The sequence below is a fragment of the Sciurus carolinensis genome, chromosome 16 (genome assembly GCF_902686445.1).
Source record: "Sciurus carolinensis chromosome 16, mSciCar1.2, whole genome shotgun sequence".
In the NCBI taxonomy this organism is placed as follows: Eukaryota; Metazoa; Chordata; class Mammalia; order Rodentia; family Sciuridae; genus Sciurus; species Sciurus carolinensis.
Genome location: NC_062228.1, coordinates 55,984,023 through 55,998,808, shown reverse-complemented (window position 1 = coordinate 55,998,808; position 14,786 = coordinate 55,984,023). Strand labels below are relative to the sequence as shown.

Sequence of the window (14,786 nt, the reverse complement as noted above, 5' to 3'; positions counted from 1 at the left end):
AGCTAAGAGGTGAAATCGCTGGCCCAATATCACACAGCTTAGACATGCAATAGCCAGGGTTGCAGAGTTTTTTCAAATTCCGCCCTTCCTCCCCTGTATTGGTTATTGATTCCGGGCCCCGCACCTGTCAAATTCAAACTTTAGAGGCAGGGAAAGTGTGCTCATCTGTCTTCCACTAGGAAACACTCAACGCTAAATGCATTTTATTTTATTTTTTCAGTGCAGAAGTGAACCCAGCGCCTCCCGCATGCTAAGCACAGGCAGTACTACAGAGATGCACCCCAGCCTCAAAGTATTTGAAACAGCGCGGGGAGTGAGCCTGAAAAGACAGTTACACTTCGAGGTCACCAACGCCGTCTCTTCTTTGTAACTACTATTCCCAGCCAGCCCTCTTCCCCGGTGTGTGGGTGTGGGTAGGAAGCGACCAAAACTACATTTCCCTGAATGCAAACTCCCTTCCTTGACTGCCAAGCATCTCGGGAATTGTAGTCCTTCAAAGAGACATTCGTCCTCTACTCCCGGCATGCATTTGGAGCCCGGCTCCTTTGGTGGGAAAGGGACAGTCGCTGAGCATGATGGGAAGCGGGCCCGCGCCTTCCCCCTGGTCTGCCGGCTCGTTTGTGAAACTACAACTCCCAGTGGGCTGTGCGCGAGAGGGTAGGCGGGTTCTTTTGCCGGAAGTCCGCTCCAGCTCTGGGCCCCGCAACTGCAGCCGGAGCCGGAGCCGCCCTGTTGCCGCGGGACCGGGGCCGCTGGGGTCCGGACAGGGGTAGCCATGGTAACGGGGGCGCGCCTCGCCCGGGACGGATGGAGGGAGGGTCCAAGTGCAGAGCCGAGGCTTGGTTCGGCGCTGACAAGTGCCGCCCTGCCGCGGATGGTCTGGACCAGATGTGGGCTCTCGGGCTGGGGAGGAGGGAACAGGGCCTGGATTCGCGCTCGGGTGTGCGTTGGGTTCTCCAGGCAAGGGACATTGAGGAAAGGGTGTCCGGAGAAAAAGGCTGTGCTTGCGGGAGGCACCGAAAGTGGTTGGGGGCTTTTGAAATAGGAGAGGTAACTCGCGAGGCACTGGAGGTGGGGAGGAGGCGTTGAAGGACTGGAGACACCTGCCCGCCGGTGGGGCAGGAGGGTTCTCCAGAGGCAGCAGTGGGGTCGCTAGAACAGGAGCAGGATACTGCTGAGGAGAGAGACTCTCCAGGGCAAGAGAGTGGGCCCTGGAGGCCGGTCGTGGGCACATGTAGGGAGGGAGTCAGGAAAGTCAGGAAAGTGTGCTGCCAGAGGAGAGGGCGCGGAGTAGGGACTAGACGGCAGAAACGAATGGGAGGGCTGAATAGATCCTTCCAAGACAAGAGGTCTTGGAGGTAGGGAGGAGGCTTGGAAGAGGGGGCTCTTGGGGCAAGGACTGAGCACTGGATTTAGGGGGTACTTCTGTCCCCCAGGTTGGGGCTCTGGAACATAGAAAGGGTTCTTTGGTCAGGGAGTCAGGAAAGGAGATGTATGGGGGAGAATGTCAGAACAGTGGGTGAGTTTCTCCAAGGAACAGGATCTTGGAAGCAAGATGTGACCTTTGGAACAAGGGATATCTCCAATGAAAGACCCACTGAGACTTGAAAGAGGGAACTGAAAGTGAGAAAACGGGAGGGGGGCTGGAGATTGGGAGGCATCAGAGGGGACAGAAGCAGATGAGGATGCTGGAGGGAGGATTGCGGACAGATTCCTAGAAGTGGAGAGATTATAACTGGAAGGAGAAGCAGGAAGAGGTATTGAGGGGAATAAGAGGCAAAGCTCTCAACTCTAGACTTGCTGTAGCTCCCCTTCCCATGTGACCCTTCTGTCCCTGGCTCTGCCCCAGGCTGTGGCTGCCTGCTGTGCCCACACACACCCCTTCCTTTCCTGCACTGGACCCCTGCCCTGCTAGGAAGTGGATTTCCCTGGCTCAGCAAAAGGAGTTCTTGGAAGAAGAGTGTAATATCCTCTTCCTGTCCAGCCTGGTGGGCTTGGGGGTGGTTAGAGTGTGTGAAGGCTTAGGAAGGGTTGGGGGCTCCTACACATTGGGTAAGGAGGTTCTGAGCAAGGCCTTTGAACTCCAGATCTAATTTCTGGCTGTGAGATTTTCTTTCTCTGAACCTGTTGTTTTCTCATCTGAAAAATGGGCAGGAGCATCTCAGGCAGAACTGGGCCCAAAGCCAGCCTTCCTAGCTAGGTGAGTTTGGGTCAGGGTTTTCTCAAAGTCAACAACATAGTATAATGCTACTAAGACCGTGTGTTGATAGGACACTTAGTGTATGTTAAGTACTGTACTATACCCTTTATGTTTATTAACCCATGTGTTGGTCTTTGGAGGAGGTATGCTCATTAAGTTCATCGTACAGAAAGAGAAGCTGAGGCTCCGAGAGGTTAAGTGATCTGCCCATGGACACATAGCAAGTAACTGATAGTACCAGGGTTTATTCTGGCATCAGAGCCTGTACTCTCAGCTTCTTGATTGAATACCTTAGTCATTATAACTAATTGTGTGTGTGTGTGTGTGTGTGTGTGTGTGTGTGTGTGTGTATGATAGCTAATTTTTTTGTGCATGTATAAAAGCACAATGCTAGGCCCTTCTGACTCTAACTGTGGTTTTCACAGTAGCCCAAGATGATCCACCTGGCTTTTCAGAATTATAATAGTAAAGTTCCTAGAACTGATGACAGCTGACACATACAGAGCATATAGCCTGAGACACTATGCTGAACTGAGGCCTAAGCAGTTAAGTCACTTCAGAAGTGACTTTTGCAGGACTGGAGATGTGGCTCCGTGGTAGAGCACTTGCATTGCATGTGCGAGGACCTGGGTTCCATCCTCAGAACTGCAAAAAAAGGAAAAGAAGAAAAGAAAGAAAGAAAAAAAGAAAGCCCTGACATGTGCTATGACATGGATGGACCTGAAAACATGATTCTAAGAGAAAGAAGCCAGTTACAAAAGGCCACATTTATACAGTCCACTTATACAAAATATCTAGAATAGGTAAATCCACAGAGGCAGAGGGTAGACTGGTTGCCAGAGGCTGAGGGGAGGAAGAGTGCGTGCTTGTGGGTAGGAGATTTCTTTTGGGTGGTAAGAATTTTCTGCAATTAGTGATGATATTTGTACAACTGTGATATTCTAAGAGAATATCCTAAAAACCACTGAACTGTCTACCGTGTAAGAGGATGAATTTGCCAGGCATGGTGGCAGACATATGTCGTCCCATCTACTTGAGAGGGTGAGTCAGGAGGATCACAAGTTCAAAGCCAGCCTTGGCAACTCGATGAGACCCTGTCTCTAAATACATAAAATCCAAAAGAGGCCTGGGGTTGTGGTTCAGTGGTTAAGCATCCCTGGGATCAATGCCCAGTACCAAAAAAAGAAAAAGAGGGTGAACTTTGTGATATGTAAACAATTCCATTTTTAAAAAGAGAAAAGTTAGCCAAAAGAAAAAGAAGTGAAAGTAGGGCTCAAAATGAAGAATCTGAGATGCAAACCTTTACTGAGGGCCTACTGCATACCAGCCTCTGAACTAGGTTTATAAACTTATTAAACCTCCAGAACACCCTGATTCAAAAAAATACCTTCTTCTTGGAATTTGTTTTGCCCGTGGGGAAACAGGCTTTGAGAGGCAGATAAGAGAAGATAGAGCCTGGGACCGAGGGCCCTGCTGCTGGCTCCAGGGTTGGCCACTGCCGGAAGGCGGGCTGGAGGGACCTGGGACAGAACCTCCGCTGGGAGGCCTGTGTGGGCCCTGGGGAGCAACCAGGGCCAGCACCCTATCTCCCCTGCAGGGATGGGTGGGGCTGTGGGGCAGTGGCCTCCAGCCTGCTGCCTCCCTCCCTCCCTGCCTTTCTCACTTCCTCCTCTTCCTCCTGCTGCCCCCAGATCCGATTCATTCTCATCCAGAACCGGGCAGGCAAGACGCGCCTGGCCAAGTGGTACATGCAGTTTGATGATGACGAGAAGCAGAAGCTGATCGAGGAAGTGCACGCCGTGGTCACTGTCCGAGATGCCAAGCACACCAACTTTGTGGAGGTGACAAATGCCCCGCCGGACCTCCCACACCCCCTCTGTCCTTGTGACCTCTCCTGGCCTTCTGCCCAACTTTTAGCTACAGTGATCCTTCGGCTGACCCACCTTCTCCTCTTTTCCTTCCCTCAGCTCACTTTAGCTTCCTTCCTTCCTTTATTTAGAGACAGTGTCTTGCTAAGTTGCTTTGGGCCTTGCTAAGTTGCTGAGGCTGGCCTCAAACTTGTGATCCTCCTGCCTCAGTCTCCTGAGCTGCTGGGATTGCAGGCGTGCTCCACCACACTTGGCTACGAGTCTCCACCTTTTATTCCCATGACATTCACTGGCATGTAGCTTCGTGGTAGAACACTTGCCTAGCATTAGGAGGCCCTGGATTCCATCCCCAGCACTGCAAAGAAAAAAAGATAAGACCCATTGTCCCGTAGAATTCAACAAATATTTACCACAGGCCTGCTGGGTGCCAGGCACTGTTCTCGGTCCTGACGGTACTACAGTGAATGTAACAGACACAAATCCCCGGCCTCAGAGAACGGGTGTCCTGGTTGGTGGGAGAAGACAGATAGTCATGGATGTGGTACTCAGGTGGCCATGAATTTCAACGGGAACAATAAGCAGCTGAGGTGAGGAGAGAGTGCTGGGCGACACTGGGGAGGGCCCTGCAGGTCTAGGTGGTTTGTTCCAGAAGGCATGGTGAAGGTGACATTAGAGCCAAGACCCTAAGGAGTCCAGGCAGTGGAAACAGATGGCTATCTGAGAGAGGAACATTCCAGACCAAGGGAACAGCAAGTACGAAGGCCCTGAGGCAGGAGCATAGGAAGGGCATTCCAGAAATAGCAGGAAGCTCGGGCCTGGCTGGGATAAGCCGGGAGGAGGGTGGAGGGTGGAGCAGACGCGGGTAGAGACCTGACAGGTGCTGGGCCTCGGGGGCCTCCTGGAAGGGGGCCTCCTGGAAGATCGGCTCAGAAAAACGGAGCACAGGAGCATTTTGAGCAGAGGAGGGACAGGGCCTGCCTTGGGCTTCCGGGAAGGAGGGGCCTAGTCTAGAGGTGACAGCAGTAGTGCAGGTGCATATATGGGTGACAGAGCCGCCATGGAACTGACGGGGTGGCCAGGCACAGGCTTGGAGTGCTAGAGGAGAGACCCGGGCTGGGGTCTGGCGAGAGTCCCTACAGGACGGACTCTGGCTTTCTCGGCTGTGGTGGAGTCTGGCAGAGCAGGCTGAGGCTGAAGGCCAGGAGGAGGTGTGGGAAGGTCACATCCAAGGGGTCTGAAAGTCGCAGGCACGGAGTGGGCTGGGTAGGAGGCAGAAACGTGGGAACCCAGCCAAGGACTCGTGGTGGCTGTGAGACCAGAGGACAGGGAGCATGAGGGGCCACGACTGGAAGCAGAGGGTGGAGGAAAGCCTTGGGACTTCGGACCCCAGCTGCCATCAGGGAAGAGAGCGTTCCAGGAGGAAAGTGGGACAGGCCACTGGGGGCGGCCAGCAGAAATCACTGGTGGCCTTGCCAAGAGCTGACAGTGGGCGAGGGGAGGAAAGGAGAGCTAGAGGGATGCCGGGGGTGCCGCTCTGGTGGCCCCTGCTGCCCGCACAGCTCCTGGTCCTGTCCCAAGCGCTGGGTTTGATACACATGAGGGTCCGGAAGTGGTCAGTGAGGCCCGGACAGACGGGGCAGCCAGAAGGGCAGAGGGTCAGGTGGGGAGTGAGATGGGGAGCCCGAGACATGGGCCTTCAGTTCCCTGGAGCCAGGCTCACCCGGTCGTTCCCTTGTGTGGTTACTTACCCAACATGGCTGAGTCCTGTCTGGCCAGCCCAGCGCTCCTTCCCAGCAGTGTCTGACAGCCCTGTGCTGCTTCTCCTGGTTGCCAGTGACGCAGAGCCTGCCTCCAGGCAGTGGCCACCAGAGCGGCAGGGCTGGCTGGAGGAACCCAGCCCTGGAGGAGGGGGTGCCACGGGCACAGAGGTCCTTGGTTCAGCGCTGATACACCCAGTATCAGGCTGAAGAGAGGTCACATGACATGTCCCTGAGGCCTAGTGATCAGGAGGGGGGACTTGTGAGGGAAAAACAAAGGCTGGGAAGCGGGAAACCAGGCTGTGCTTGCCTGGGTCAGCTTCCCGTGGCCATAGTCTCAAGTCACCACCAACGTGGGAGCCTGGCCCTCTGGGCTGGGAGGGGATTCACTTCTTACCTCTTCTAGCATTAGCCGCCGCCTGCCAGCTGTCGCCCAGCGTCCTTCCTGTCTTCAGCACCAGCAGCAGTATCTTCAGTCTCTCTGGCTCTCACTGTCCCACCCCCTCTTTCCTTTTTAAGGACCCCTGCAATGACATTGTCCCATTCAGATGCTGCAGTACCATCTCCCCATTTCTTTCTTTCTTTCTTTCTTTCTTTTTTTTTTTTTTTTTTTGATACTGGGGATTGGTACTGGGCATTTAGCCACTGAGCCACGTCCCCAGCCCTATTTTGTTTTTTGTTTTTTTTTTTTTTGCGGTGCTGATGATTTGAACCCAGGGCCTTGTGCTTGCAAGGCAAGCACTCTACCAACTGAGCCACATCCCCCGCCCTATTTTGTATTTTATTTAGAGACAGGGTCTCCCTCAGTTGCTTAGCACCTTGCTCTTGCTGAGGCTGGCTTTGAACCTGCAATCCTCCTGCCTCAGCCTCCTGAGCCTCTGGGATTACAGGCATGTGCCACCACGCCTGGCTTTATTTTTAATATATATATATATATATTTTGGTTGTAGATGGACACAATACCTTTATTTTACTTGTTTATTTTTATGTAGTGCTGAGGATCGACTCCAGGCCTCACACATGCTAAGCAAGTGCTCCACCACCGAGCCACACCCCCAACCCTCAGACTTCTTGACCTCACCATGTAGGGCCATATATTCGCAGGATCCAGGAATGAACATATTTGGGGGCCATTGTTCAGTTTGCTATAGCATCTGTGCGGTGATGTCAGCCCCATGTGGAGTGGCGTTGGGGACAGAGTGGCATCTTCAGCTTCCCACATAGGCTCGCAGTACAATCTGGAGACAGACCCATCCCAGGCAGGGATGACCTGAAATGGAACAGGGTGGGTGTGGGCAGTGCCAGATTTGTTCAGAGGGGACACCTGCCCCCGCCTGCAGAAAGAGGCTTCTCAGGAACAGAGGTGAGATGGGCGGCAGGTCCCTGAGAAGCCTGAGAATTTAAAACAGGAAGAGGATGCTACCAAGACAGGGCAGCCAGAGGACTGGGGGGAGCCAGGAGGGCGAGGTCAGCAGGTAATAGAGGAGCGCTGATCGGTGCCAGATTATCTCTCTTTCTGGTATGTGTGTGCAACACTGCAATAATATTGCAAAACAGAATCTGCTTATAGAAATTAACAGCTAAAGAGTAAAAAATTCAAGGAATAATGTTGGCACCCACCATGACCACCAGGTGGCGACACACACACACACACACACACACACACACACACACACACACCCACCCACCACCACCCCACCACCACCCCCACCCCGCTAAAGAGCTGGGATTTCCCAGATTTTGGCCAATCATCTACTCAGTACTCCAGAGTGTGTCCATATCTATGTCAGTTTGTTACTGTCCTCCCCCGCCACACCCTCTGCCACTCAGCCCCAGCCCCAGCCCCTGTCAATCTCTTTAGTACCCATGTATGTAAAATTAGTCTGTTCCCTGGTCCAGATGTAACTATTCATGGGTTGTGTGGATGTTATTATGGTGTTGTTATCCTCATGTTTACATATTCCAGTTGAGCATCCCTTATCCAAAAAATCCAAAATGTGTGTTTTTTTTTTTTTTTGAGACAGTCTTACTCTGCTGCCCAGACTGTCTTGAACTCCTGGGCACAAGCCATCTTCCTGCGTCTACCCCATGAGGAACTGGGACTATAGGCATGTGCTACCCAACCTGGCTCAAACCTGGAACTTTTTGGGTGCTGACCTGAGTTTTCAGATTTTGGAGCATTTTGGACGTTCAGATTAGTGTATCCAACCAGTAAAGTCTGTGCAAATATTCCAAAATCTGAAAAACTCCCAAGTCTGAAACACTTGTGGTCCCAAGCATAGCAGCTTGGGGTACTCCACCTGTATTCAGTTCAGTGAGCACAGGGCCCAGGTTTTCCTGGAGACAGTGGTGACCTCTGTACTACCCCCTAGGCCTGGCACACAGTAGGCTCAGGAGCTGATGGAATCAGCCCAGTCTGAGGACCTTGCCTCTGCGGAGGTGATGGTGGTGTGGCTGGCCAGGTTCTGTCGGACATTCCAGCTCCAGCTCAGCCCTGGGCCTGGGCAGGCTGCTCCCTCTGCTTGGCGCTTCTCCCCCTCCTACAGATCTCAATGCAATGCCCTCCTTCAGGAAGCTTCTCTGGCTCCCGGGCTTAGGAGGGGTTTAGTCCCCACTGGGGCCGCCTGACCCTCTGCCAGGGCGTGAGTCTCCCTCCCCTGGACAGTGAGGAGGGCAGAGCTGGGCCTGCCTCTCTCACTGCTGGGCCCCCAGCATGGACCAGGCACTGACTGGGCTGCAGAGGCCACACAGTGAGGCTTTGGCCTTGCTCCACCCGGCACATTGGGTCTTAGGCCTCGATCACTGACAGCCTCTCTGTCCACAGTTCCGGAACTTTAAGATCATTTACCGACGCTACGCTGGCCTGTACTTCTGCATCTGCGTGGACGTCAATGACAACAACCTGGCCTATCTGGAGGCCATCCACAACTTTGTGGAGGTGCGTGGCGGTGGGGTAGGCCTAGGCGGCCTGGAGCTCTGGTCCCCTCTCACTCCGTCTGTCTGCCACCTGTGTCCTCTTGACTCTGTCTCCCCTCGCAGCTGCCCCAGCCCCCTACTGTCCTTCCACATCTCTGTCCCCTTCTTCCCCTGCCTTCCCTGCCGTCCAACTGTCTTCCTGTGCCTTAGGCTGGCTCTTCTGCCATCTTTCTCTGTTGTCACCCAGTGACCCCTGTCTTGTGACTCTTCTTTGCCTCTCTCTGTCTTAACATCTCTGTCTCCCTCCCTGGGTTTTTGTCTCTTTCTTCATCCTTTTCCTAAGCTTCGCTTGACTTTTTTGCCATTTATTTTTATTTTTTGAGTACTGAAGATGGAACACAGTGCTTTACCACTGAGCTACATCCCCACTTCTTTTTCATGTCTTGAGACAGGGTCTGACTAAGTTGCTGAGGCTGGCCTTGAACTTGTCATCCTCCTGCCTCAGCCTCCTGAGTTGCTGGGATGACAGGCATGTGCCACCGTGCCTGGCTTCTCCGTCTCTTTCTGATGACCTTAGCTCCTGTCTCTGTGCGTCCCCCTCCCTGCCCGTCTCCTATTACCCTTCTCTCCCAGGTCTTGAACGAGTATTTCCACAACGTCTGTGAACTGGACCTGGTGTTCAACTTCTACAAGGTAAGCTCCTGGCACAGGGAGGAGGGAGTTTGTGTGGCCCGGAGCCTTTAGCCACCAGGGCCCTTGATGTCCACTTCCTGGCTTTCTTGGTGGTGGCCCCCTTCTGCCCGCCTCCGCTGGGCCTCCCTTCACACAGGTTTACACGGTCGTGGACGAGATGTTCCTGGCCGGCGAAATCCGCGAGACCAGCCAGACGAAGGTACTGAAGCAGCTGCTGATGCTGCAGTCCCTGGAGTGAAGGCCGCCCGCTCGCCGACCCTCCCTCAGCCGCCCTGGAGGAAGGGACCCAGCTGGGTCTGGGCCACAAGGGAGGAGACTGCCCCCGACTGCCTCTGGGCTGTCAGTGTCCAGAGTCACCACGCTGTTGTCGTGTGATGCTGTGAGTGTGTGTGGAGCCCCCAATAAACCCGCGGTCCTGCCTGGCCTTGTAGTCCTTGACCTCCTGCCTCTCCCAGGGACCCAGGGACCCTCAGACGCCCTGCCCTCCATCAGTCAGTGAGTCGGTCAGCAAGCACCCACTGTGCTGAACAAGGGGGGTCAAAGCGCCCTTCAGACTGTCCACCCACACAGGCTTCCTGAGGCGCAGGCGGGGCGGGTCAGGCGGCAGTGTGCCCCGTGTGCGCCAAGCGGCCGGCCCGTCCCAAGCCGCTGACCGGATCACCTTCCTCGGTCCTCACGGCATTCACAGGAAGCGACTCTTGTCCCCATTTTTCAGGTGAGATCACTAAACCCAGGAAGGCTCAACTATTTGCCCAAGTTCACAGCTCCTCACAGCTGAGCCAGGGTCAGCCGGGGAAGCTCGTGTGACTGTGGACCCGGCGATGCGGGGCACGCACGTCGCCACAGCAGCCCTGCTGGCCTTGGGGCAAGGACAGCTCTCCACTGAGCTTTCAGGCCTGGCTTCCACCCAGGTGCTCAGGTGGCCCTCTGGCCGGTGTGCACAGAAAACGACCTGCCTGTTTCTAGTGCCCTCTGGGTTGTGTGCCCTGCGTGGCCGCCGAGCAGAGCCTGAGGGCTGCTGGCTGCGCTAGGACAGGAGCCACCCGGCAAGCCAAGAATAGCCCTGGGCACGGTGGCTCTCTTAATGTCACACACCTCACCGAGCCTGCTGCAGGGAACAAGTGTCTCCCAGCAGTCCACTCAGTGGCTGTGTGACCTTTAGGTGAGTCACTTAGCTTCTCTTGCCTCAGTTTCTTTATCTGGAAAATGGATTGATAATTTTTTTTTTTTTTTAAATCTCACCCGTGTTTGAGGATTTCAACTACAGGAAAATTTACAGTTGTGCCAGGTGTTAGTAAGCACACACTCCTTCCACAGATGTTAATTTAATGCCTGCTGTATACAAGGCATCATCAGAGACACCAGAGGAATCTACAGAAGTGGACCCTAAACACTAGCCATAATTGTCATTATGCACATGGAGAAGTCAAGAGGAGAGTTCCAACGGGGCAAGGTGGTGCGTACCCCTGTAATCTGGCTCAGGAGGCTGAGTCAGGAGAATCTTAACTCCAAAGCCAACCTCAGCAAAGGCAAGGCGCTAAGCAACTCAGTGAGACCCTATTTCTAAATAAAATGCAAAATAGGGCTGGGGATGTGTGGCTCAGTGGTTGAGCACCCCTGAGTTCAATCCCTAGTACTCCCCTGGCCCCCCCTTTTGTTTTATATTTAGTATTGTGTATGTGTGTGTGTGTTGAATCCAGGGACACTCTACCACTGAGTCACATCCCCAGCCCTTTCTGTGTTTTATTTTGAGACAGTGTCTCACTAAATTGCTTAGGGCCTCACTAAATTGCTGAAGCTGGCCTCAAACTTGAGATCCTCCTGCCTCAGCCTCTCAATCCACTAGGATTATAGGTCTGTGCCACTATGGTCAGCTCTTTTTTTTTTTTTTTTTTTTATAGTTGTAGGTGGACAGAATGCCTTTATTTTATTTGTTTACTTTTATGTGGTGCTAAGGATTGAACCCAGTGCCTCACATGTGCTAGGCAAGCACTTGGCCACTGAGCTATATAGCCCCAGCCCACACCTAGCTCTCTTAATTTTTTATTTTGAGACATAGTCTCACCAAGTTGCTTAAGGCCTCACTAAATTTCTGAGGGTGTTCTTGAACTTGTGATCCTCCTGCCTCAGCCTCCCTCATAGCTGAATTACAGGCATGCACCATGGTGCCTGGCTCTGGGCACATTCAAAGGTGAAATCAGTGAGATTGTCTGCCAGTTGGATATAACGTGGAAGAAAATTCAAAGCTCACCCTTGATTTTGCAGCCTGAGTATCTCACAGTCTGAAATCTTTCTTGGCAGAAGTGAGAAGCTGGTGGGAGTGATCTGTCCAGTTTTGTTTGTGTTTTGTTTTAGCGCTGGGGATGGAACCCCAGCTGGGCAAGCATCTCACCCCTGAGCCCCACCCCAGCCCTTTCCAGGGTGAGCCTCTGTGGGCCTGGAGCTCTGGGCAGCCTGGCCGGGAAATAGACATTCGGAAGTTCCCAGAACACTGATGGGTTGGCTGCCGTGGGGCCAACCCAAGTCACCACGGGAGTAGTGGGCAGAGAGAGAAGAGATCCGAAGACGGCTCTCAGTTCTTTGGCCATCAGAGTTCAGGGAAAAGACCAGAAAATGAAGCAGAAAAGGAACAGCTGGTGTGGGGCTGGGGTGCAGCTCACTGGGAGAGCCTGTGCTTAGTGTGTTTGAAGCTTGGGTTTGAGGCCTGACTTGACCTTCAGAAAGGAAGGATAGGCAGCTAGTGAGTACAGTGTCCTTTTTTAAAATATATACATATCCATATATTTTTTAAAGTTTTTTTCACACATGTATACAGGGTAATAATATTTGTCTCACAATCTACCATCTTTCCTATCCCCACCACCCTGCCCCTCCTCTCACTCCCCTCTGCATAATCCAGAATTCCTTCATTCTTCCCTACCCACCCTCCACTATGGATCAGCATCTGCTTATCAGAGAAAACATTTGACCTTTGGTTTTGGGGGGATTGACTTATTTCACTTAGCATGATATTTTCTAGTTCCATCCATTTACCTGCAAATGCCATAATTTCATTCTTCTTTAAGGCTGAGTAATATTCCATTGTGTATATGTACTCCATTTTCTTTATCCATTCATGTGTTGAAGGGCACCTAGGTTGGTTCCATAGTTTAGCTATGGTGAATTGAGCTGCTATAAACATTGATGTGACTGTGTCACTGCAGTGTGCTGATTTTAAGTCCTTTGGGTATAAACCAAGGAGTGGGATAGCTGGGTCAAATGGGTCAATGGTTAAATACTGCTGGGTTTAATCCTCAGTAACAAAAGAAAAAAAAAATATTCACATGTTTAACACTGTTGAGATGGAGCTGGGTACAGTGGCACATGCCTGTAATCCCAGGGACGAGAAGGCTGAGGCAGGAGGATTGCAAGTTCGAGGCCAGCCTCAGCAATTAGGGAGACCCTGTCTCAAACTAAAATTTGTGCTCAGCTGGAGAGCACTTGCCTAGTATATGCAAGACCCTGGGTTCAAATAGAGTACCACAAAAAAAAAAAAAAAAAGAAAGAAAAGAAAAGAAAAATGTTCTTGAGATCACTGCAAATGGTTAATTACATTCAAATGGTTAATTACAAAAATACCTAGCATGGCCCGTGGCCAGGGTGCAAAGCAAATGGAACTCTGCGATGCGGCTTCTCACAGACCAACATGCAGTCCCTGTGACTCAGCAGTCCCTCTCCAACTTGTTTACCCTCGAGAAATAAAGACCGTGTCTACACAAGCTGGGGCGCGCATGTCCTTGGCAGCACTCACAGTGCCAACATGTGGAGGCTGTCCAGACATTCACCGACCCGTCAGTGGACAAGTCAGACACACTCTTTCCGTATCGTGGAATATTATTTGGCAAAAAAATGGAATGAAGCAGGGGTCCCAGTGGGGCCCAGCCACCCGGAGGCTGAGGCAGGAGGATCACAAGTTCTAGGTCAGCCTGGGTAACTTAGTGAGACCTGTCTCAAAACAAAAAATAAAAGGAAAAATGGGGTTGTAGCTCAGTGGTAGAGCACCCCGGGTTCCACTCCCAGTACCAGGGAAAAAAAAGAAAAAGAAAAAAAGCTGCAAAGCCCAGAAACAGACCCACACAGCTATGGAGACTCTGTGTGAGTGTGTGCCGCCCTGGGGGTCAAATGATAAGCAAATGCCCTCCTACGAGCTACACCCCAGCCCTCTATGCAGGGTTGATAAATGATAGAGGCCACCTTTCATATCACTGGGGAAGCTTGTGGGAAGTACATAAAAGCTTCCTTATTCCTTACTATGACTGTATTGTAGAGAAAGAATTGTTGGGACATACACACTTGCACGCACACACAAATACACAAAAGTAATAAGTATGAAAGAAAAGGCTGATTCGTATAATTGGAAGTAAAACAGCCAGGGATCAAAAGCACCATTTTAACACATGAAAAGACAAGCCACAAATTGGGAAAAGATACTGTCACTGACAGGAAGATTCATATCCACAATATATAAAGAGCTCCTCCAAATCAATAAGAAATAGACAAACAATCGGATAGGAAACCAGGCAAAAAACAGAGGAGTAGCTAGGCACTGTGGTGCAGGCCTGTAATCCCAGTGGCTTGGGAGGTTGAGGCAGGAGGATCGAAAGTGTTAGCACAAAAAGACCAGGCAAGATGCAAACCTCATGGGTCAGCTGTTTATTCAGGAGGGTGCAGGGATGAAACAGGGCTGTGGACCCACTCTCCTGGTGGGAAATGAGCCACTGGACAAGGAAAGGGACTGGGTTTGTATAGGTTAATTTGAGGGTTGGTCTAGTGTACATATCAGTTTCCTTGGGCACTCAGGAACTTGAGCTTCTTTTGGTCAAGATCTGCAGGCAGCGTCTGGGAAGGATTTACCTTGGAGGAGATTAACGTCAGAAACGGTTTCTTTTTCTTTCTTTCTTTCTTTCTTTCTTTCTTTTTTTAATATTTTAGATGTTGTTGATAGACCTTTATTTTATTCATTTATTTATATGTGGTGCTGAGAATCGAACCCAGTGCCCCACACATGCTAGGCAGGCGCTCTACTGAGCCACGCCCCCAGCCGGAGCCGGGTTTCTTTCAAGGGTGGTAGAACACCTCTCCCGGCCTGCAGCCGGCAGTGCACGGCCTTCGTTTTCACCCCTCTTGCTCAGGCCTCATTTTCTTGGGAATTTCTCATTCTCCACATCCATTAGAAAGTTCAAAACCAGCCTCAGCCACTGAGCGAGGCCCTAAGCAACTGAGAGCTGTCTCAAAATAAAAAACTTAAAAAGGGCTGGGGCTGCAGCTCAGTGGTAGAGTGTGAGGCACGGGGCACTCCTCAGCACCGCATGA

General features: G+C 51.9%; 1 protein-coding gene across 2 annotated transcripts; it reads left to right on the top strand.

Annotated features, from left to right (window-relative positions):
• Positions 1–661: 661 nt before the first annotated feature.
• Positions 662–9,857, top strand: Ap2s1 (adaptor related protein complex 2 subunit sigma 1). 2 transcript variants are annotated; one of them, XM_047527658.1, is made up of 6 exons: positions 698–778; positions 2,155–2,200; positions 3,892–4,041; positions 8,650–8,763; positions 9,375–9,434; positions 9,571–9,857. In XM_047527658.1, the coding sequence occupies exons 3-6, from the start codon at positions 3,949–3,951 to the stop codon at positions 9,670–9,672; spliced, it is 369 nt and encodes a 122-aa protein (XP_047383614.1). In that variant the 5' UTR covers positions 698–778; positions 2,155–2,200; positions 3,892–3,948; the 3' UTR covers positions 9,673–9,857. The 2 variants fall into 2 exon arrangements, with proteins under 2 accessions (XP_047383613.1, XP_047383614.1); XM_047527657.1 differs by lacking the exon at positions 2,155–2,200 and having other exon boundaries at positions 662–778.
• Positions 9,858–14,786: the final 4,929 nt, after the last annotated feature.